The 25,066-nt window shown below is 42.6% G+C and overlaps 1 protein-coding gene and 1 long non-coding RNA gene across 6 annotated transcripts in view; one reads left to right on the top strand and one right to left on the bottom strand.

Moving 5' to 3' along the window:
- The window catches only part of LOC119564425, a 36,795-nt gene extending 30,005 nt beyond the window's left edge, over window positions 1-6,790 (bottom strand). Inside the window, exons 1-2 of the long non-coding RNA XR_005223283.2 lie at window positions 6,654-6,790; window positions 5,104-5,167 (exon numbers count right to left, since the gene is read on the bottom strand). This is a non-coding gene — a long non-coding RNA (uncharacterized LOC119564425). The remainder of the gene's footprint in view (window positions 1-5,103; window positions 5,168-6,653) is intronic.
- The window catches only part of CRADD (CASP2 and RIPK1 domain containing adaptor with death domain), a 112,320-nt gene that overhangs the window by 65,597 nt on the left and 21,657 nt on the right, over window positions 1-25,066 (top strand). The window contains exon 5 of one of the 5 annotated variants that reach the window (XM_043546017.1): window positions 4,892-6,660. The exons of the other annotated variants lie outside the window; for them this stretch is intronic. Coding sequence (XP_043401952.1) covers window positions 4,892-4,905 — 14 coding nt within the window. The 3' untranslated portion in view covers window positions 4,906-6,660. Of the gene's footprint in view, window positions 1-4,891; window positions 6,661-25,066 lie in introns of those variants that run through there. 5 annotated transcript variants of the gene reach the window in all.

Raw genomic sequence — 25,066 nt, 5'->3', positions numbered from 1 at the left:
AAGGAACAGCATGAGATGTCAAGGTGAAACAAACTGGGGCAGAAGGAAAGATGGACCTGGGTGGCACACAAGAAAAAGGGGAATCTCAGAACAGCACACCAGGGAAGAGGCCTGATATTTGCCCCTGGAAGATGTGCAAATGTAAAATTCTGTGTTTTTTTGGCAAGCTATAAGTATGTAAGTTCTTGCAAATTTTCATCTCTGGCTTTTCTATGGTCTGAGGTAGGCAAACCTGCCTGCACTCTAGCCATGCAGCTGGTTCCCTGCAGAGAGGCATTTGTGTGAATAAGGGAATGAGGTCATGGAAGGGACATTTTCTCTTCTCTCACCTTGATCTGCTGCCTTCTCCTCCCCTGTGCTTCTAGGGAGGTGGAGAGAGTGTTTGGGTTTTGAAGACATAGCTCCACCCATTCTCAATTTTATGACATTAAATAACATTGCAAGTTTAAAGCACAGGAGAGTTGCTTGGTGCAGATAAAAAGTAGCATTTAGTATTAACTGATTGATAACATTCTTTTGTTGTCAACATTTTTTCCTCCAACTTTAAAACTACCCGGAACCCAGTCTTATACCTCCTCTCCTTGCAGGATCTGTGCAAGGGTTACTGTAGTCATCCCCCATCAGCCCCATTATGGTGTGGGGAAGAAGTGTGTCAGGATAGACCTGTGGCTTCCAGGGGTGACTGAAGTTGATGTGCATGTTTTCCATTCCTGCACCAAGCAGCTTTGTCCCTGCCACGAATGGAACGGGGGTTTCATGCAATCCCCTTGTGCAGCTAGACCAGCCATCCTTAAATCTGGTCAGGCTACAGTACAGCATCTTTATGCAGTCCTCTGGGGTAGTTGTGCCCTTTAGTGGTGTGTAAACAAGGTTGCCAATTTTGGTTGGATGCATTCCTGGAGATTTCATTACGTGACTTAATCTTTAATTCCTGGAGACTCCCGGCCAATCCTGGAGGGTTGGCAACCATATGTGTAAACAAGGGTCAATAAATAAACAGACGGCTTGTTTTATTCACAAAAGGTCAAAGTCTGGCCCACCACATAAAGGAATCCAGAACAGTGTTAATGTGAGTGTCTGTATCCTGGCTGTCAGTGGCCTCATGCAGAGCATGCATGGTTAGGCCTACACAGAGTAGGATTAATCTGCAGTATGTGCGTATATCTGCATAATTGCCATTTTGGGCCAGGGGGTGTATGTGCACTGATGTGGGGATTGCAGTAGCCCAGAGGTTCTCAAACTGTGGGTTGGGACCCCATGGGGGTCGCCAGGGTTAACTTACTCTTGTTGGGACCCAGGGCCGAAGCCTGGGGCTGAAGCTCTTGGGTCCACACCACCTGGGGTGGAGGGTCTTGGGCTTTGGCCCACCCACCCGGGGCAGTTAGACTCAGGCGGGCTCGGGTTTTGGTCCCCCATCCTGGGGTCATGTAGTAATTTTTTTTTGTCAGAAGGGGGTCGCGGTGCAATGAAGTTTCAGAACCCCAGCAATAGCCTGATGCCTAAGCCCCATGCTAGGCCTCTCCTTTGTGGCTCCTGTACACAGCAACTTTACCTCTTTGTGGGTTTGTTGGGAGCCAGAATTAGGATGTTAAATTTTGCCTGGCTGTGTTCCAGGCAGACAGAGTTTGGCCCAAAATATACTATGTAGGGCATCTTAATTCACAGTTGCTGTTTTAAAATTAAGATGCTCATGGGTATTTAATTTATATATCAAATAAAACAATTTATGATGTCGCAATTTGGGCTCTGTCACTGTATGCTAATATAGTAATCCTTATTTCGACACAAGCATTTTAAGAACTGCAGCAGGGTTCTGGTTTTTTTTGTTTTTTGTTTTTTAATTACACATTTCAAGGTTATTTCCCCCCCATGGTTTATGTTTTTTTATTAGGTGGTACTGAAACCGAGAATTTCTAGGCTTTTTTTTATTATTATTATTTTTTTAAAGAGAGTGGGATTTAAATGTAGAATATATTTTTGTAAAAACCAAAGATAATGGGAGTCTGGAGCTAAAATTGGGTGAGAGCTGCAGCTTTACTGTCACTTCAGTACATAACAATATGGCTGAATTTGGCCTCTTGACTTTTTAGCACTAGGCACTGTTCATTATGGGGGGTTGTGACTGCGACTGAAACCATCTGAAACACGGTTATGTTTGTAACATGACTTTTGTCTATACTTGATACACTTACAAACGATGGTACCACATGAGTCAACCCAGATGCCCATGTAGATCAGCTTGCAGAATTGGGGCTCATGTTTCTGACACTGTTATACTATTTTGTAGTCCTGAAGGGGGTTGAGTTTATAGCAGAGCTTGGCAAACACTACAAACGTTTTCCATAAGCATTTAAGCATGAAAGTGGCTTTGTTTGAATCACACTTAAATGTTTTCCCTCCCCCTTTTGAGGTTTGCTCTCTGTGAACATTCAAGAACGGCCATAGTGGGTTAGACCAAAGGTCTATCTTGTCCAATATCCTGTCTTCCGACAGTGGCCAATGCCAGGTGGTTCAGAAGGAATGAATAGAATGGGTAATCCTCAAGAGATCCATCCTCTGTCACCGATTCCCAGCTTCTGGCAAACAGAGGCTAGGGACACCATCCTTGCCCATCCTGGATATTAGCCATTGATGGACCTATCCTCCATGAATTTATCTAGTTCTTTTTTGAACCCTGTTATAGTCTTCACAACATCCTCTGGCAAGGAGTTCCACAGATTGACTGTACGTTATGTGAAGAAATACTCCCTTTTATTTGTTTTAAACCTGCTGCCTAATAATTTCATTTGGTGACCCATAGTTCTTGTGTTATAAGAAAGAGTAAATAACACTTCCTTATTTACTTTCTCCACACCTGTCATGATTGTATAGATCTCTATCATATCCCCCCATAGTCATCTCTTTTCCAAGCTGAAAAGTCCCAGTCATATTAATCTCTCCTCATACGGAAGCTGTTCCATCCCCCTAATCATTTTTGTTGCTCTTTTCTGAAACTTTTCCTAGTCCAATATATCTTTTTTTGAGATGGGGCAACCACATCTGCATACACTATTCAAGATGTGCATATACCATGAATTTATACAGAGGCAATACGATATTTTCTGTCCTATTTATGCCTTTCTTATTGATGCCCAACATTCTGTTTGCATTTTTGACTGCTGCTGCACATTAATGGATGTTTTCAGAGAACTATCCACAATGACTCCAAGATCTCTTTCTTGAGAATAACAGCTAATTTAGACCCCATCATTTTGTATGTATAGTTGGGATTATCTTTTCCAATGTAATTACTTTGCATTTATCAACATTAAATTTCATCTGCCATTTAGTTGCCCAGTCACCCAGTTTTGTGAGATCCCTTTGTAGCTCTTTGCAGTCTGCTTGGGACTTAAATGTCTTCAGTAATTTTGTAGCATCTGCAAATTTTGCCACCTCACTGTTTACCCCTTTTTCCAGATCATTTATGAATATGTTGAATAGCACTGGTCCCAGTACAGACCCTTGGGAGACACCACTATTTACCTCTCTCCATTCTGAAAACTAACCATTTATTCCTACCCTTCATTTCCTATCTTTTAACAAGTTACCGATCCATGAGAGCACCTTCCCTCTTATCCCATGACAGCTTACTTTGCTTAAGAGCCTTTGGTGAGGGACTTTTGTCAGAGGCTTTCTGAAAGTCTAAGTACACTATATTCACTGGTTTCAGAGTAGCAGCCGTGTTAGTCTGTATTCGCAAAAAGAAAAGGAGTACTAGTGGCACCTTAGAGACTAACCAATTTATTTGAGCATAAGCTTTCGTGAGCTACAGCTCACTTCATCGGATGCAGCCAATGAAGTGATCTATAGCTCACGAAAGCTTATGCTCAAATAAATTGGTTAGTCTCTAAGGTGCCACTAGTACTCCTTCTATTCACTGGATCACCCTTTTCCACATGCTTGTTGACCCTCTCAAATAATTCTAGTAGATTGGTGAGGCATGATTTCCCTTTAGAAAAACCATGTTGACTCTTCCCCAACAAATCACGTTCATCTATGTGTCTGACATTTCTGTTCTTTCCTATCGTTTCAACCAGTTTGCAGAATACTAAAGTTAGGTTTACCAGCCTATAATTGCCGGGATCACCTCTGGAGCCTTTTTTAAAAATTGTTGTCACATTAGCTATCCTGCAGTCATCTGGTACAGAAGCTGATTTAAATGATAGGTTAGCAGTTCTGCAATTTTACCTTTGAGTTCCTTCAGAACTCCTGGGTGAATACCATGTGGTCCTGACTTATTACTGTTGAATGTATCAATTTGTTACAAATCCTCTTCTAATGACACCTTAATCCGGGACAGTTCCTCAGATTGTGACCTAAAAAGAATGGCTCAGGTTTGGGAATCTCCCTCACATCCTCAGCCGTGAACGCCGATGCAAAGAATTAATTTAGTTTCTCGTTGAGTGATCGTTTAGCATCTCGATTGTCCAGTAGCCCCACTGGTTGTTTAGCAGTCTTCCTGGTTCTGATGTACTTAAAAAAATTTTTGCTATTACTTTTTCAGTCTTTGGCTAGCTGTTCTTCAAATTCTTTTTTGGCCTTCCTATTATATTCAAGACATTGCGTTTCATTCTTACAGATGATGTAGATAGCCCCTTTTAAGCTCACTCATGTGAGTGTTCGTATATAGAATGAATTGCTACTTGACACACCAGGGTAAAAGTATTCCCAAACCCAATGACAGAGCCTGGGCATTGAAGTAACTAAATGAACCAAACAAGGATCTGGTTACACCCCCACTGCAAATTGGTCTGCAAATGCAGTTATTATGTATGAGTGTGAATCGAGTCTAATTTAAATGTGCTTATGTCTTTATCTAGTCAAAACTTACAGTAGACTATTTTCCCCTTAGGAATGATGCCTTAGGCAAGACCTCTATGGCTCCAAAAGAGAGAGTTCAACGTCTGCCATCTTGGATTACCTCCAGAGCTGAAAGCATTAGTCTCTACACCTTGAGCTAAAGAGCCCAGCTCTGAAGCTAGGGACTGTAATATGCTTGCCTTCTCTGAGGGTTGGGTACAGAGGGGAACAAAGCACACTGAACTGTAGGTCACACATGCCTACCTATTTCCTCCTTGAAAGGTTCAAAGCTCCTGGTCAGATTCTTCAAGTGTTGCAACCATCCATTCTGGGGATAGAAACACTGATTTCTATGACAAGTCACAACTAAGCAGCTTGAATTTAGAATGATATTGTTCGTGATCGAGCTACAGACTTAAAAAAAGGTGTACAAATATTCCAGGGATCAGTATCTATTTAATTAAAGCTATTGTAATAATTGGATTCCTAAGATTAAACTCCTCCAAAGTTGCTCTTTCAAGTCCTTTAAGGTTCCCTGAACAAAAGAGTGGGGAAAGCACTAGTTGCTTCTTGTGCAGGGAACACATAAATCACCAGCATGTACATTTTCTAAGCAACCTGCTAAAATAAATTTAAAATTTGCTGGTACAATAGAACTTCCCTGTTTTATTAGCTCAAGAACCACTGTTCTTGCCTTTCTCAGTACATTTAAGTTAAGTGCTCACTGCAAAAATTGTGAACAAGGTTTTACACACATGACCATTGTGTTTGTGTCAAAAAAGAGCCTTCTCCCTTCTAGAGACAGATATCTGAATGTTAGACTCCAGCAGGTGTTAAGGATAGATATGAAATTATGTATCTGAATTTTCACTAAAATCAGGAGTTGGAGACAGTGGATACAACTGAAATCAATAGTTTTGGAGTGTATGAATTTTCATCTGTCATAACGTTACTTGTTTTTTAGTCACTTGTTTTGTCATTTTTAATATGTTAGTATTTTAATACTTGTCATTGTTTGATAGTGAATAAGTATAGAACTTTGGCTTGCTGCAATTAATTGTAACTGCAAATGGAAACATGACTATTATGGTCAAATGGCATATACATAATCTTACTGTTTGCATCCTGCAAATGTACCATGCTGCTTTTCACAAACAGATTTTACTTTAAACAATCTATAGGAATGCATCTGTAAAAGACATGACATAATGACTAGTCCTAAATTGGTACTCTAAGGTTCAGTAAACAAATTTGCATTTAACTATGCAGTGGTTTCTGTCTCAAAGAAAACACATACTGTAATCAAGCTAGTGGCTTATAATAGTGGCTTAACAGAGGGACTTACATCAAGGAATTGAAACCAGTTGTAGTAAAAGTTGATGATGCTGTCTGGATTTAATCAACCTAGCTATTTATTAGAAAAGCCACTGGCTGATTTAACAGTTCACATGAAAAAAAAAAATGTGGCACCTTTCTGGAAAAAAAAATTTCTTAACTGCTTGATTTAATAATACAAATCTACTGTAAAGTCTTAAGAATGTTTCTGGCAAGTCTGTTTTTTTTCTTTCACAAAAAAGGACATCTTAAAGCTAATTAGTTCTAGTACAAGTCTTCAGAAAAGTCTAGTTACAAGAGGGAAAGAACATGTTTTTATTTACCAGATTTTAGTAAAATAAATGAATGAACACATGTTTCTATCACAATGTTTCACAATGTTTCTACATCTGAATTAAAATTAAACCAAAACTTATTTTTTATCATGCATTGCAAATAATTTACAATAATCCTTTTGGGTATTTATAGCAAATAATTACCTTTTTTAAATAAGCCTTTGTGTTGGTGGATTTTCAGCTTTAATCTTGGTAGTAGTAAATCCTATTATATCCCTGCACTGTATTTTGATTGTGGGAGATGTAATTCTGAGCATCTGGAAGATCATTATATACCCAGCAAAAGATGATTCTAAAAACAAAAGCATAGAAACATGTATTTATTGATGACTCCAGCCTGAAAGCTGAATATACGTCCAAAAAGTATGTTGAAATTTCTAATACTCCCTGGAGCTATGAAATTACGTAGGTTGTTATAATTGTGTTACAGCTGCTATTTGTTGTGCTTTTGTGGTTCCTGGTTTCTTCTCAGTTATTCTTAGTGTTTTCCAGGAACCCTTGAACTGAGAAATGCATTACTTAGAATTTGAAAACTTGGAGCCACTAATTCAGAGAGGTTTTTTTTTTTAAGTTTCGAAGACCTGTGAAATAGAGATTTGTAATGCGTTACATAACATGCTACCTTTATAAGCATGTTTAACCAGAACAGAACCACAAACAGTAATTGCAGATATAATCGTGGCACTGAAAAAACAAACACTACCCGTCTGAAGTAAAAAGTGATTCCAGTTACAAACAAACAAGAAAAAAAAAAATAAAAGGAAGAAGTGGATGAATGAATAAATAATAAAACTAATTTTCAGAAAACATAAAAATAAATGCTGTAATATTTTTCTACGTTCTTTCCTCTATTCCTGAATTGCTTCTTTTTTATTCCTTTTAGATTTAATGGAAGGGATAATAAGTTACTTGTTTCCATCTGATTTTGTTTTTCACATGAAACAATGCCATAACTTGTGACTTCCTGCCATCCTCCTCCTTTTTCTTTTTCTTCTTCTTCTTTTCCTGCTATTTACTCAGCAGATCCTATTTTGTCTCCTCTGTCTTCCTCCCCCCTCTTCCCACGCACACACTTTTCCTCATTTTGCTGAGTGCCCACGACTCCATTGAAAGTCAAGACACAGATGGCTTTGTCTTTGTGCTAGAGGGCAAATCTCTGTTGCCGATCATCTGCAGCACCAGATATCATATGTATTATAGTTTTGATTCATTCCACGAATGAAACCTGGGTTTGTGGGTCTGTAATGTTGGGAGACCTGCCTGGAGCTGGGTATGGTTTCAGTGGTACAATTCTCCCGCAAACCCACTCCCCTGGCAAGTGTGATTAGGTAACTAGTGCAGTTTGTGGTTTGTGACCCTGTCACCTGAGTGTTGCACTGGGCAGACATCTGCACCCCCAAATAAAAGGTTACACAATTTAAAAAATGTATTTGGCCATCATCAGCCATGGAGAAATTAATTGGAAAATATCCCTTTTCTCCTCCCCCCCTCCCCAAACCCCCCTCTTCCCCCGGTAGCTGAATTTTTAAAAAAAATCAGGTTTATTGTTAGTGAGTATTTTAAAAAAACAAAACAAAAAAGGGGGGCCAGGGAGCAGGAATAGACTTACCATGCAAGAGAGAACATAAAGTGTGTCATGCTGACACAGACAGAAATGAACTGCAAAAAGAAATTGCCCAGTTTCTGAGGTAATGACACCTCTGTTCCTTTTGTGGTCTCCTTGAGGGCACCTGCAGTTTTGATTTCAGGCTTTGTCACCTTTCTCAGGGTTGGCTGTCATGATCTCCTCCCTCCAGACTTGGGGCTTGGACTGCCAACTCCTGCAATTCATTGTGATTATCTTGGCATGTCTGAGCTGGCCATGCACTCATCCCTCTTCTATGTGGATCCCCTATGAGGGCCTGAAGCACTTTTGCTCTTTCAATAGGGCCTGGCTCTCTTGATCACAGTTTGTTGTCAGTTCTTGGATGGAGTGACAGTGACTCCTGTCCCTTCACCGGAGCTTTATACAGTTTTAAGTTCTTTGTCTGCCAGGCCTCTTAAATCAAGTCAAACCAGTATATGCTGTTTCCACACACTTGTTACCTGCATTAGGGATTTGTATTAAGTACCCAACAGTGATTTTAGTTCCTACAGGAAACATAGTTTAGCTCATTCATTGAGCCAGGAATATAATACAAGCCAGCCCATAAAGATACATATATTATTTATATAGTTAATACAATAGGCTTTGACTGTTCTATGTGTCCATAGCATTGGTCACATCTCAATATAATAGTCCTTGAACATTCCCTATTTCCAGAGCGATGCATCTATCACAGGAATCACAAACACAACAAAACTCAGCATGATTTTTCAGGAATGCACAACTCAGTAGTCCGACTACCTTAGACATTCTTTGACCAAGTTTCAGATTATTTTTTAATTTTCTAACTGAGATCCATTGTAGTTCCCCTCTTGTGGATTTCAGAGTAAGGAGAGGTTTCAGAGTAGCAGCCATGTTAGTCTGTATCCGCAAAAAGAAAAGGAGTACTTGTGGCACCTTAGAGACTAACCAATTTATTTGAGCATAAGCTTTCGTGAGCTACAGCTCACTTCATTGGATGTATTCAGTGGAAAATACAGTGGGGAGATTTATATACATAGAGAATGTGAAACAATGGGTATTACCATACAGAGAGCAGCTGCAGAAGATACAAGGTGGTACTACACAAAAGCAATCAAAGCAAAATACCAGACAATTAGTAGATTAGTCACCTAGTGGTCTTAATACCTAGTGGTCTTAGAAGAAGTGCGGCAGTACTATCAAATACATATCACATCCAAATCTGACACAGGCCCAAGATGGTGCAGTTCTGTAAAATTAGGATATTGGAGCATATTGTAACTCTTCTTGGTATGAGTGTTTCTGGAATGAAATAATTTGTGTTAAATGCAAGAAATAATAGGTCAAATCACCAATTGACATAGTTTCATCAGAGGCAATGGAGTTACACCAGTTTACACCATCTGAAGATCTGGCTCAGAATCTGAAGGAAATAAATACTGGCCTTGGGCAGTGAATGGATACTTGAACTGTCAATTGGCACATTGACTAAAGGCAAGTGCTTTCCCAGTAGATAATGGATAGTGTCAGGTGATTTATTCCTAAAGCCAACAGGTAATATTTTGTAAGTAAAGGACAATAATGTGTGCAAAGAGGAACCTTTTTGTCAAACAGCCTCTATGGGAGAAAAGTAGAAGATTGGTAGTAAAATTGGTTGCTGCCCAGTGCAGGAAATAATAGAAGTGTTTATTTGTAGGAGTGAATTTAATTTTCAACTGACTGACTTTTGAAAGCCATAATCTGATCCTGCAGACTCATGCTAATGTAATCTTTACTCAGGCGAGTAGCCCTACTTTCAGTAAGGATTACTTCATTAATAAAAGCTTGCAGGATTGGGCTTAGTGTTTGTCTTTTAAATATAAAATTCCCGACTGCTGCCAGCATTTGATTTCCTCATTTGCATGGAATGCACTGCCTATATACTGGAAGTGTTTATCAGAGCAAGTCTTATATAAGGGGTATGCAATAGATACATTTCTTTCAGGTTCTGCAACAGTCACTTTAAAAATAAATGTATGGGTAACCCAATGTAAAGACATAGTGCTTCCAAGGTGGATCAGTTCTCTGGCCTACCAGCCTTGATAGTTCCTTCCAAAGTGCGGCCTTTGGGCTGGGGCCAAGGGCTTCACAGTATGGGAGGGGGGCTCCGGGTTGAGCCTGGGGCACGGGGTTGGGGTGCAGGAGCGGGTGAGGGGTGCAGGCTCTGGGAGGGAGTCTGGCCTCCTGGCTGGCACAGGGGCTTGGGGTGCAGGAGGGGGTATGGGGTGCTGGCTCTGGGTGGGAGCTCAGGGCTGGGGGTTGGGGTGTAGCCTCCCACCGGGCAGCACTTATCTTGGGTTGCTCCTGGTAAGCAGCGCAGTGAGGCTAAGGCAGGCTCCCTGCCTGCCCCGACCCCATGCTGCTCCCAGAAGGGGCCAACGTGGCTCCACACACTGCCCCTCTCTGCAGCCACTGCCCTTGCAACTCCCATTGGCCACAGTTCTCCGTTCCCAGCCAATGGGAGCTGCGGGGGCAGTGCTTGCAGGCAGGAGCAGTATGCTGAGACCCTTTTTCCCCCCCCTGCCCCCCACGGGGCACGCTGGCCGCTTCCAGGAGCAGCATGGGGCCATGGCAGGCAGAGAGCCTGCCTTAGCAGCAGCCCCCCTGCACCACTGGAGATCACGATCGACTAGGAGAGTCTCTAGGATCAACCAGTCGATCGCGATTGACTGGTTGGTGACCACTGCTTTAAGGCTAGAAGGGACCGTCATTATCTAGTCTGAACCTCCTGCACATTGCAGGCCACAGAGCCTCACCTGTCCATTCCTGTAATAGACCTCTAACTTCTACCCCCCACCCCCCCCCCAAAGCTGCCCATCTTACTCCCTACTATACAGACAATATTCAGCTATACTCCTCCACCAACTCAGTCCAAACTGCTGGACAGATTCTCATCCCCCTTGTGTTTTAGGTGGGGGGCTTGCAATCCTGGCAGCTATGTTAATTGAAGGATGCATTCACACCCAATCTGAAAGAGATTTGTGACTCATGCACTCACCAGTACCTCTCAGCATAATAGTCATGGGTGAGATAGTGGTGACTATCCGATGAAGTGAGCTGTAGCTCACGAAAGCTTATGCTCAAATAAATTGGTTAGTCTCTAAGGTGCCACAAGTCCTCCTTTTCTTTTTGCGAATACAGACTAACACGGCTGCTACTCTGAAACATGTTGACCTGATAGGTCCCTTGTATTATTGGGGGGGGGTCGGCGGAGGGGAATCCCACATGCTTCTGCCAAGTCTTTATTTGTTGTAATTACAGTTTTTCAATTACATCTCGAAGTTTTTTCATAGTATAGCCTGAACCAGAGTAAAATGTGGAGTCTGTAGTCATTTTTAAGAGTGTTTTGCTTTTCAGGGTTTTCTGTTACAGTTGCAATTGAATTTCCTACTGAACCACTCTGGCAGTTAATCATTTATAAGTATTCATTCGTATACCAGGTTTACAGTGGATAACTTTGGATTGGTGCTGGCAAAACCTTTTTTTTTTTTTTTTTTAAACTCTTAATGTGCTCGGAGTCTAGTTATGGCTGTAAGTGAGTCCTGGCATGAGTGAGTCACAGTGCATGATTAGGCCATACAGGGATGTCTCATCTATTTTAGTCTTTCTAAAGCTATGTCTACACGCGGCATGTAGAGTACAGGTCCTGCATGTCCCACTAGCACCGGTATAAAGAGCAGTGTAGGCTGTGAGGCACTGCTTAGGCGAGCACCTGAATCTTAGGGTATATACCCTACATGGCTCTCTACTCACCCAAGTAGTGCCTTCCACATCTACATTGCTATTTTTAGTAGTGTAGTGTCCTGCTGCTAGAGCCTTTCCCTGCTGCCTCCCCATTGCCGTCTGTAGTGACACATCACAGTGTGGACACAGCCTGCTTTTCACTCCGGTGTGTAGCTATGTGTACTGTAAACACCACCGCCAGTGTAGATAAGGTCCAAGGAAAGAGATGTCTGCCTCTAATGTTCTACTCCGATTAAGGGAAAGAAGAGGAGGTGGGGTTCAAGCCTCTGTTTTGTCTGATCTGTGGTTGGTAGTTGCAGATGTGACCCGTGTGCCACAAAGAAATTTAAGAGCTCAATCTGTTTAGGAAATCAAAAAGAAGATTGAGAGGTGACTTACCTACAGTGTATAAGGTACCATCATAGGAAGAAAATATTGGGTAGTAAAGATCTCTTTAATCTAGGGGAGAAAGGCATTACAAGATCCAAAGGCTGGAAGCTAAAGCAAGACCTGGGGCAGACTGCCCCATCTGTCTCCTATCTTGTATCAACATCTGACATGTTCAATCAACCCTGCAAACCTATAACCTTTTAAAGCCATTTCTGCCGCTAAATTATAGAAAAAATCCAATTCGGAGAACCAATCTGCTGGTTGGAGAGACCTGCGAGTGGAAAACAGGATATAGGAAACCTGTTCATAGATTTTTAAGGCCAAGCTGGGACAATTATGATAAAGTAATAACATAACACAGGCCAGAGAATTTTACCCAATAATTCCTCAGTAAACCCCATAGCTTCTGGTTGAGTTGAAGTATATAAAAGACACTGCCTCATCTGCTTTGAGTTACATAAATTCTGTGCCCCAGTATGCCACTTGTAAAATGGAGATAACACTGAGCTACTTCACAGGGTTTTGCAATGTGTGTAAAGTACTTTGAGCTCCTTTGATGGAAGGTGCAACAGAAATACAAATTATTATTTCTCCATCACCATTAAGCATGCATGAGGCTTTACAGATTCCAACTGAATGTTGTGCTTATGAATTAACAAATGTGGACAACAGTTACTACTACTAAATTTTATGGGCGTCTCCATTTATTACAGCAGCATAATGTAGAGTGTCTCAAATACTTGGACAATTCCAGCTATATCATCATGCTGTCATAGGGCTTGATTCTTCGGTTGAAGTCAGTATGAAATTCAAGTTCTTAATACCTCAAAGGATCATGTCCATTTAGCCATGAACAAATAATACCTGTTTGTGCTGAGACTTTCAAGGAGCCTAAGTGGGTCAGGTTCCAACTCTGAATGAAATCCAATCGGAATTGGAGACCTAACTCCCCGGGGGTTTCTTTGACAATTCAAAGCTAAAAGAATTTCTAAGCGGATCACCATCTGCTGTCTGACTTGCTTGCTGGAAATTCAGACTGTGAACAAAAGTAGTTCATGCAAATAGCCAGCTGGCTTATGAACAAGACTAAAATCACAGTACAAAAAGCAGTAAGTTATTGTTCATCAGCAACCCTGTAATTTCAGATTGTAAATTAGCAGGTGATCATAGCTAAATACAACTTCATCATTTACCCATACATTTATAACAGACTTATGATATTTATTGAACAGTTACCACAAGAACACAGGGAGCAATTCCAGTCTATCATCTGTGAGGGCCAGTTGTTGGCTAGAACTGCTCTTCAAGCATCCTTAGATGCTGCAAACACTGCTGCCAGATCCATCTCCATGGTGGTGGTTATGTGCAGAGCACCATGGCTTCAGCTCTCAGGGTTTCTGAGAGACAGTATAGAACACTGTTGAGGACCTTCCCTTGGGTGGTCATAAACTCTCCTCGGAAACCACAAATGAGTTCCTGCACACACTGAAAGACTCGAGGGCTACCTTAAAATCCCTGCATATATATATATAATCTGCAAATAATAAGAGGTTTAGTAGGTCAGAGACTGCCCAGAGGTCACGTCCTACTCAGTTTTCTGGACTCCATGGATCTTCTGAACTGCCAGAAAGAGAGAGAGATTTCAGGGAGAGAAAGAGCCACTCAACCACCCTCCTTGGCCACCCAGGCCTCATCCAAGCAGCAGTGTTGATAGTTTGCTTGAGGATTTGAAGCTTCCTTTATCTCTGGACTTACAGTTGTGCCCATTGGCCTACCTCCTCCACTTTGAGGACCATCTTTCTTGTTTCCAGAAGCTTGGAAATAGATCAACATGGACAAATGGGTCATGGAGGTCATAACATTGGGCTATACCATCCATTTTACATTATCTCCCACCCCCTGCACACTCTTCCCTGTCCCTCTTCAGGGACACCTCTCATGAGCTTTTGTTGAGACAACAGCTGGACTCTCTCCTCTGGTTAGGAGCAACAGAACTGGTTCCTGGTCCCTTCTCCCCACAGGGGCAAGGGGCTCTATTAAAAATATTTCCTGGTGGGGACAGAGGGTGGAGGCTGATCTTAGATCTAAGACTCTTCAACAAGTACGTGAAGCCTCACAAGTTCAGGATGGTGACTCTGGCAACTATAATTCCCTTACTGGAGGAAGTGGATTGGCTTTTGGTCCTCGACCTACAAGATGCCTATTTTCATGTATCAATACAACGGTCGCACAGGAAACACCTGTGCTTCACCGTAGGCCAGGCTCATTTTCAATACTGGGTACTTCTCTTCAGCCTATCATCAGCCCCCTCGGGTGTTCTCAAAGGTTTTAGCAGTAGCAATGGCTTACTTTTAGCAGGACGCAATCTTAGTCTTTCTGTACCTTGACAACTGGCTACTCCAGGGTTGCTCCTACAAAGTAGTGTTACCATCCACCCACTGGCTCCTTGCTCTGTTCCAAGAGTTGGGCCTGCAGCTGAATGTACAGAAATCCACACTGATACCCATACAAGGACCGATCAAGCAAGGCTGAACCAAGATTGACTCAGATCAACCTATTCCCTGCTCAAGGACATCCTGGACAGGCAGCTGATGGTTCCCCTGCAGGTAAAAAAAATTCCCTAAATTGGTGGAAGGAACAAATCAATGTCTGCGTGGGCATCCCTTTCTGTCTCTTGAGCCCATCAGTGACTTTAACAACCCCTGTTAGGATGGGGAGCCCACCTTGATGCCCTCCTGATTAAAGGCAGAAGAACAGCCTGAAAAACCAGGCTACACATCAATCTGTTGGAGTCATGGCTATCAGGAATGCTTGCTGTAATTTTCTTCCGAAAGGCAAAGCAATCAGGGTTATAATGGACAACATGTCTTGCATATTCTACATCAACAAACGAGGGAAGCAAGGTCCCACTCCTTGTGTGACAAAGCCATGAAGCTCTGGAACTGGTATATAGCCCATTAGGCCCATATTTCAGCTGTCTACTTCCCAGGCATTCAGAACACTGCAGCCGATGCCCTCAGCAGACGCTTCTCACAGGACTGTGAATGAAAGTTGGACACTCAAATTCTCTGCAGCATATTCCAAAGATGGGAACTGACACAGGTCAACCTTTTCACCATCTCCAGAAACAGGTAGTGCCATCTTTTCTGTGAAAGAGTGGGCCTGGGTAACCACTCTTCAGGAAAAGCCTTCCTTCTCCCTTGGAAGAAGGGTTTGTTTTATGCATTTCCCCCATACCATTAATTCTATGGGGTATGCACAAGATCAGACAGGATGGAGCCAGAGTTATCTTGACAGTGCCAACCTGGCCGAGACAACTTTGGTACTCATATCTGCTTCATCTATCTGTCCAACCACTGTTCAAGCATCCAGTCATTCCTCATTTCCTGTCTCAGGATGTAGGTCATGTGCTTCATCCCAACCTAGCTGTTCTACGCCTCAGGGCATGCTTCCTCCATGGCTCTCTGAATTAGAGGCTTCCTGCTCTGCGGACATACAGCAAGTGCTACTAAACAGCAGAAAGATCTACAAAAATGGGCAAGATTCTCTCATTGGTGCAGACATTGCTCCCTCTGGCCTTATTCAATTTCACTTCCACTCATCCTGGATTACCTGCTGGATCTGAATAAACTGGAATTGTCCTTTAGCTCAAGTAAGGTACATTTGACTTCCATATCAGCCTTTCATCCCCCAGTGGGAGGGATTCTTTGGATTTGCTCACCCAGCATTGTCTAGAGTCATTAAGGGCTTGGGCAATTTCTTACCCCTTGTATTAGCAGCCTACCCCTACTGGGATCTCTACCTGGTTCTCCATCAGTTTATGAGACCACCATTCAAACCAGTGGCAAATTTCTCCCTGCTCCATTTATCTATGAAAACTGCTTTCTTAGTTGCCATCATGTCAGATCATAAGACTGTGGAAACTGGAGCCTTAATGGCAGAGTCTCCCCCCCGCTGCTCCTTAGTATTCTTCAAGGATAAGGTCTCCTTATGCCCACATCCTAAATTCTTACCAAAAGTTCTGTCAGATTTTCACCTTCACCCATCCATCTACCAGTATTTTTCCCCAAAAAACTCAGTTCTCAGCAGGAATCCTATTTCCATACCCTGGATGTTAGAAGAGCTTTAGCCTTCTGTTTAGGTAGGACCAGACAATTTCAAAGGTCACCTAGGCTCTTCATCTCCATCACAAATAGATCCAGGGGATTCTCTATCTCTGCTCTGAGACTATCGAAATGAATATCTGGTTGTATTGTAAATTGTAATGAGACTGCAGATGCTCAACATCCCCTTCCCCCCTCTTCTGCCCCCCTCCCCCATCTTAGGGTGATAGCACATTCGACCAGCTGTCAGGTAACATCTGTGGCTGTACTGAAGAATGTACTGATTTTTTTAAATTTGTAAGGCCACTACATGGGCTTCAGTATATACCTTTATGAAACATTACGCCCTTATCTGTACTGTCAGGTATGATGCAGCACTGGGCTCTGCAGTATTATCTTCAGTTCTGGTCTCTGTTCCAAAGCTCCCTCCTCCTTCTGGGGATACTGCTCGGAAGTCACCTGAAGTGGAGCACCCATAGGGACACTACTCAAAGAAGAGGTTACTCACCTTGTGCGGTAACTGCAGTGCTTTGAGATCTGTATCCGTATGGGTGCTCAACTACCCGCCCTCCTTCCCCTCTGCTTTGGACTGGGCCAGGGGATGCTGGGGTAGAGAAGGAACCAAGGGCGGTTCTCCTGCAGGGGCCCCTCCCCCCATATAGCCTGTGTGTCTGGCATGAGGAGGTTTAGGGCACATGCATGGCCCAAAAGGACACTGATAGCTGAAAATCTCTGCTTCAGGGCTCGAGAGGCACATGTGCACCTGAAGTGGAGCACCCAGCGGGGGACACATCTCAAAGAACCACAGTTACAGCACAAGATAAGTAACCTGTTCTTCATGTCAACATACCACAGACAGGTGCCTTAGATTTAGGCATTTGCCTACCCTGGAGCAGTCTATTTAACTTCCAGTATATCACATATGAAAATGTAACTGATAGACAACTGGCCTTTTTCTCTTTTTAGAGGGCTACGGAATGCTTGATCAAACAATTAGAAACTAGCCAGACTGAAGTTAGTCCCATAAGAGCTCACCCCCAAGAGGAATTCTCTATTATTTGAGAACTCTTGCACCAATGGAAGACATCCCTTAGATAGAAAGCTTTGCCAAGCCCTTATGAAAACATTTTAACTGGAAATGGCTGACTAATTGTCTGGGCTTTTACTACCAAAGCCAAAAATTGTTGTTAGTGGTAATGGTGTTTTAACCAGGCTGATTTTGAAACGTAAGAAATTCCTGGCCATTCAACTGACTATGCTTACCTGCTACTTCTGGCTACTGTTATAATTGCTGCAACAGGAAGTCCTATTATGTTCTGTTATAATTCAAACTACTCTTTCCCACTACTCAGTTAGGCCTTCCCAATCCCATGTAATCCCTTTTGAAGTCAATGGTCCTGAGGGAGAATTTGGTTCCTTAGTCACAGAAACTGATGTCTTCTTGCTCTCTGCTTTATGGCTAAGTTATAAGAACTATGCAGCTCAGTGTGGGTCTGTTCTGCCAACCAGCTGTGCATCCTCACGCCCACTGAAGTCAGGGGGAGTTGTAGGCACTTGGAACCTCTTCGGTTCATAGCCTCATCCTTTCCAGAGCACCGTTGATCACTTCTGAGTGAAACCTTACATGCATCTTTTTCTTGTAACATTATGTTTCACTTGACACTGTCAATTTTAAGAGGTCAGGAGATAGGTAATGTGTCCCCTCAGAAACCAAAGAGGTCAGGCTTCTATATTTAAACAATTAATCCTGTTTAGCTGAATGCTAACATACAGTACTCACCTTCCCTCAGTTTTGATCCCATCCAAAAATGCCAGTATATATCCCTGGAGTTTCTCCCACCAGATAACATGGCAGATACACGCAACTTCTGTGGGAGTTACATGTGCTCAGCTAAAAGTAACATTTTCCCTAAGTCCCATTAGCCTCAGGAGAGTTCAGCTTTTTAAAGCTGGTTCAATACTCAGAATATTTCCAAGTTTTCTTCCAAACTAAATCTTTCCTGCTCCACTGCTGGCTGTTTCATCTTCAGGTAGGGTCACATTCCTGTAACACCTGCCAAGGAAGGTTGGAATTGCCTTCTAATTGGTTAAGGAATCTTTCCCTTGACTACCCTCAGTTAGGTGCTATATCTTTGAGGCTGTTTAATTCTTAACCCTTCAGTTACTTATTCAGTGGTGCAGGTATCCATCTCAAAGAGCAGCCCGGGAGAGAGAGAAGTGGTCTTACCGACTTAATTGCTATATTGTCCATTTCAGATGTCTTCTAAGGGGATTGCAGTTATAGAATCCATTATGGGCAGCATGTCTGCTTTAAATTTTCACAGTTCTCATCACCATCCTTTTTGCGCCTCTGATTCAACCATCTCTTTTGTATGCTTCATACCTCAAAGGCTATGGATATTGCAGTTGGGTCTGAACATTCCCAAACTTTAGGAAAGTTTGTTTCACCTACCTCTAATGAATGTACAGTAATAATACAGCTGAATATTGCCAGATGTGAAACATGCTGTTAGCTAGGATACAGTGTTCTTAAGGCTAGACTTACTGCTACAAATTATTCTTGCAAACATAGATGCCAGATTCTATTTTTGAAACCTTAGTGGCAGACTCTGAGTCTACTGAGAGCTTTGCAGAGTATGTCTGATAGCATGATTCATCTTGGAACTGATAAGATTTTGTTTATGCAGGACAACGTGCTAAGCATAAATCATTATATTTTAAATGTATACTATATTTAAATGTACTATAGTCATAATATTGTAGGCCTAAACTGATATGTTAAAACATGTAAATATCAGAGCTTTTGGTATAATGATGATATCTTTGTACGTTCTGTAGAGACACTGTCAAGTTAAAAATCATATATTTTAACACAAATGTCTGTATGTTTTTTAATAATACCTTACATTACTGAAACAGAAAGAATTATACAAATATAAACCCAGGGTGTATCTGATTCCATGGGAGTGCTTTTCGTCGCTAACGCTGTTTTATGTTTCATGTTCCATGAACAAAGGAAATAGATTGGTCAGTTTGACTTTTCTTTTTAAAGTCCAATTTTAACAAGTTTCACTTTCTGGCTCCCTTCCACTAGACCTGTGGTGCAATGTTTGGGTTACAAATGCCGCATTGGAAATGTTTGAAATCCAAACAATTCCCCTGCACCCTGTTTTCATTAAGGCTATGTCTAAACTTGTGCACATACCTGAGTAGTGGATCATGTAATGTTCTTGTGTGCTTCCCATACTTGCACCCAAGTGTCCCTGTGTGCTGTGCTGGACATGGGTATAATGCTTTGTACACGCATATACTTGCATCCACACTGCCACTGTGGTACGCAACATTAGCACCATTTTTGGGATGGTATCCCAGGGTTCTGTGCATCACAAAGAGACAGTCTAGGAACTACTTTGCTGTGTTTTGTTGGCACTGTTGTCCCCCTTTCACCCTTTTGCCAATGGCAATTCCTGATTGCGTAAATCCTTGTTGTTATTCCCTGCAGAACTGGATGGAAAACATGGAGCAATGGGATGATGATCCAGTTCTGGTCCTGCTCCTGGTGGGACAAATGTTTATAGAGTTTAGTGGGCACTCAGTGAGATGCTGGTTAGAATTCGAGCAGCATTTTATGACATGTCAAAGGTGTCTGACCTTTGCTTGCTGACCATTGCTTCTGTGCAGGAGAACCAGTGCAGTGTGGTGGGATCGCATTATTTTGGAAATCTGGGGTGACCAGCAGTGGCTTCAGAAGTTCTGAATGAGGAAACAGACTTTCATGGAGCTGTGTGAGGAGTTTGTACCAGCCCTCCAACACTTGATTCAGAGAAGCCATACCACTTCACAAGTGGGTCGCTATTGCCCTGTGAAAGCTGGCTACACCAGACAGATGTTGGTCCATTGGTCCAAACCACTTTGGGGTTAGAAGTCCACTGTCAGGGTAGTGGTTGTGCACATTTGTAAGGCAGTTAACATGTGATCTATCCACAAGTGGTTGCCATTAGAAAAGTTTCAGAAATAATAGCAGGAATTCTGAGGATGGGGTTTCAGAACTGTACAGGGGCCATTGATGGCACCCACAGCCTAATACTTTGCCCACTACAAGGGGAAAATGAATATGTGAACCGAAAAGGTTGCTACTTAGTTGTTTTGCAAGGCTTAGTGGACCCCAGAGGCAAATTCCTGAATTAAATGTGGGAAACACTGGAAAGGTTCATGACACCATGAGGATGGTGACTCCACCCGCACATGGATCAGCACTTGGGTGCGCTCAGCAGGCCAAGCTGCTGCTCTCAGAGCTGGATCCATTTTCACCTGTAAAGAGTGCAGTGGAAAGTTATTCTGCTGCATGCTACTACCACTTCTCAGAGGAACAGGGGCCTATATTGTGTCAGGGTCAAGAAGAATAAGGTTCAGTGCATGATAGGAATGAGGGTGGAGAACTAATGAAACTCAATACCTGTTACGTGCCCCTTGACCTCTTTCACACTGCAAAGTGGCATGGGTACAGGGCAGTGGCACAGCCTAAAGCATGTACTCACCCACATCCTTCAGGCATGCTTGCTTACTCACCCTCTATTCACCTTGAGACATGTGCTTCTGGGGTTTAAGTGTGGACAAGAGGGGGGTTATGATGGCACAGACCTGCACATGGACACTTGTAGAGTCGCTAGCGTAGACGTATCCAAAATCTTTTTGTTTCTTTTTGGATGGGTAGGAAGGCTCCAATTTTTCCTTGATGTCTTTTAAACAGACGCGGCTCAGGGTTAATAATTGCCGGTGTGACTGATGGGGATGAGAAGAGGGATTTTCAGGGGCCTTCACTCCCCTGTCACCAAAACCATAGTAAATCCTTCCCTCTGCTACAGTGTTTGAAAATAGACCTTCAGGTTGTGTTAATAAACAGTTGACCTACTAAAATTTTCTGGCATATGGAAATTTTCAGTAATAACGTCTCCTTTGTATTTCCTTAAGCGTGATACAGAGAGCCCTGCAAATCTGCAAATATCTGCTTTATATCCGCAGATCATTTTTGCCACTCCCAGCTCAGATGTAGATACAAATTTTGTATCCATGCAGGGCTCTGCAGCACATGCTCACCCGAACAGGGCGGCTGTCACCCAGCTCTCAGGCTGTAGCTTGGCTCTCTGAATCATGAAGCAGCAGGCTGCGATATGTGCCAAAAGGCTGCTGGGCGCTCTGGACGTTGTAGTCCCCAGATTTCTTGGACCGAGGAGGTAAACTACAGCTCCCGGAAGGAAGCGCGACCATGTTCTCCTGTACAATGAGCCAAGCACCATTTTGAAAGAGGCGTGGTTGTACTTTAAACTAGCGGGTAACAACAGCGGAGAGTTGCTGTTGCCGCTGTCTGTCCCGGCTGGGTCTGCATGTATTAGAGCTGTGGTGGCTGCATATGGGTGTCTGAGCCTCCACACTGGGAGAGCCCTGGAGGCGACTGGGGGCTTGGCAGAGCCCTGCATCACTATGGGAGAGAGAGCTCAGTGGTCTGAGTATTGCCCTGCTAAACCCAGGGTTCTGAGTTCAATCCTTGAGGCGGCCATTTAGGGCTCTGGGGCAGAAATTGGGGATTGGTCCTGCTTTGAGGAGGGGATTGGACTAGATGACCTCCTGAGGTCCCTTCCAACCCTGATATTCTATGACCCATGGATTGCGGATATCCACAGACAGTTTTTGCGGATCGGATGCAGATACAAATTTTGTATCCGTGCAGGGCTCTAATGATACAGCCTCTTTCCTTTTCAGACTGAGGACATATTAGTCTTTCTGAAACTGTGCAACTGGCCTTCCAATGGAGACACAAATAAGCTCTGAGAAGTGTTGTTTTTTTTTAAAGGGATATTTTTCATTTTTGCAGGAAGTTTGGCAAAAACAGAACAAGATATTTAAGTATTCAGTGATAAATACTTAATGGCAGAGTCCTTATTTGCTGAGCCCAAAGTAGACATGTCCCAGAAAGAAAAAATAAAAAGCCCCTCTCCCATGTGATTAAAACTGCTTGCTCTTTTCCTTCAAGAGACAAAAGTTTAAAAAATCTGGGTGGCTAAAGTTAGGCTGTTACTTAAGCACCAAAATAAGTGGGTGAGTTTTCAAAAGTGTGCCCAGACGTTTCCATTAACTTCAGAATTTTTGAAAATTTGCTCATGTATTTAGATGCTTAAGTATGAGCATAAGAGTCCAGCTTTAGGCACCTCCCCCCCCCCCCCCTTTTATTTTTAAAATCAAACAATGGCCCAAAGTTTTCAGTAGGCTTTGGTTTAGTTTACTGCATTATGTTTTCCATTTGGTGAAAATCTATGATTAGATCTAAATATTCAGCATGGATACACTAGGCAAGGAAGCAAAAGCATAATTCTAAAACATCCCTTCCTCTCCACAACTCATGGCATGACCAGAAGTAAAGAAAAGATGATGATGATTTATTTGTATTACCCTATCACCTAGGAGCCCTAGTCATGGAGGATTTATATGACAGTATCCCTTGTGAACGTGTGCTGTCCAAACACATATGAAGACAACCCCTACCCCAGGAAGCTTAGGAGGGAATATTGGCTTTACAAGTCACCTCCGTGTGCATGGTTGTGGAAGAAATAGATAAAATGATGTATTGAGGCTGGTGGCATTGTGGACTAGGCAGGGCTGATGCAATAAAAGAGCTGGATAAGCAGGGAGGCGCCAGGTTACTCAGAGTCTTGAAGTCAAGGAAAAGAAGCTTGAATATAATGTAGTGAAGGGGGTGCCCTGGGGAGGGACTCAAAAGTTGTGAGGGTGAAATAGTTGTAGCTACCATCAAAAAGATGGTTTAAGGGGCTGCAGTTTGCTCAGAAAGGAGCAGGGGAAAGTGGGAGTCAGGGAGACTAGTGTGGAATGAGGCTGTAAGGTTTGATAAAACCACATTCCTAGACTCCTAGGGACTGTCTTTTAGTTCTGTGCTTGTACAGCATCTAGCACAATGGGGTTCTAGCATGGGTGTAGTTGGGACATGGGGGCATTGCCCCCCAAACTGCAAGTCTCAGGTAGGTGCAGAATTTGCCCCCCACACATGTCCCTTTTGGCCTGACTGGAGCTACCCCCTCCAAACATAGAAGTCAAACTACACCTGTGGGCTTTAGTCCATAACTGGAGTTCCTAAGTGCTACAGTAATACAAATAATAATAAATTCAGTTGTAATAATTGTGTAGCCCTGCTTCTCCAGCAGTTGGTGGTACTTCTGTACATTTTTCAAAACTCAATCTTGCACTTACTTTAAACACCAACATGCAAAACTACCTTTCCCCCTGCTCATACAGCGCTCACCCACTGCACATGGATGGAGATGCTAAGAACTCACCTTTTGGGGTCTTTGCAGAACCACTTTATTTAATTTAGAAATTCTGAAATAAGCAATTTGCTTCGAATAACACAGCTGGATAAAATATGCATTTAACACACAGTTTGAGAGACAGTATATTCTGAGGGCTAGTCTACGCTGTGGGGTAATGTGCTCCACAAGAGTTTGATTTCTGAGGCACACTGTGTTGCATGTAAATTAGCCTGCGTAGATTCTGCTGGTGTTCTTTAACATAGTGCTGTTTGAAATAGTACTATGTTAAAGTGCACTAAGGACCCTTTAATGCACACTGGGGTCTGCACGGACCAATTTATATGTAACATGTGAATGCACTTTAGAAATCACACCACTGTAGAATGCATCACACTACCATGTAGACAAGCCCTGAGAGTTGTATTCCGGGTACGACAGTAATGAATTTTTCAGAAGTATTTGGTTTGAGTTGATGAACCTGAGTGCACTCAACTCTGTTATTTTATTTTCAGCTCTTTGGCACCAGTAGGTAATAAACTTGATTCATTACACTATCCAAGAAAAATACTACTGCGATGGTCATGAATGTTTCAGATCAAGATGTCTTAGAAAAATCTGGACATTCCTGCAAGTCTGTCCATTTTAAATATTTGTGTGTTCATGAAGAAGTGTGGCAAAATTTGAAGTATTTTTTTTTTTAAGTATTTTATTTTTTAGGCTGTATTCCTTCATTTTTACTACTTCCTGACATACTAACTTGCCTGGGATGTAGATTAGCTCAACAGTAGGAGCCAAGTGGCCTGCCGACTCATTCTTATTTTGTGCAGAAGTCTTGCAAATTGCATATTTTACTAGCTCATCTTCCAAAGCACTTCAATTACTGGCATTTTAAAGCGTGTTAGAGGAAGAGTGAAACAGTTACAGCTGACCTGAAGCTATCTGTCCTCCCAACTCCATCCTATTTATTATTTTAAAGCACTCAGTAGTATGCCCGCTGCTTTGCAGGAACAAATAAAGACATCATCCCTGCAATGAAGAGTTTATAGTGTAAGCAATCCTAGGATCAGAGAAAAGGAGAATGGGACTGGCCACTTCTCTGTTCAGTGAACCTAGAAGTTCTGTGATGTCCTCCACCCTTTTATTGCAAACCCAGCCTCCACCCCAGATCTTCTGCTTCCGGACTGCTCCCAGTCCTGCTGATTCTCTCTTATCAGCAGTTACTGCAGGAAGCACTGTAATGGGTGCCAGGGCTGCAGGTGCTTCATCTCATCTGCTGGCAATGTTGTGTGCGAGCGTTTGTTTAGTGCTGCTTTTATCTATCCCTCAGTTTCCCTCCTCTTTGTTGCAGTGACAGGCAGGAAAAGGAACGGGACTGGA

Source organism: Chelonia mydas, chromosome 1, assembly GCF_015237465.2.
Source record: "Chelonia mydas isolate rCheMyd1 chromosome 1, rCheMyd1.pri.v2, whole genome shotgun sequence".
Lineage (NCBI taxonomy): Eukaryota > Metazoa > Chordata > Testudines > Cheloniidae > Chelonia > Chelonia mydas.
The sequence above is the reverse complement of the archived record's forward strand: the minus strand, read 5'-3'. Positions and strand labels throughout refer to the sequence as shown.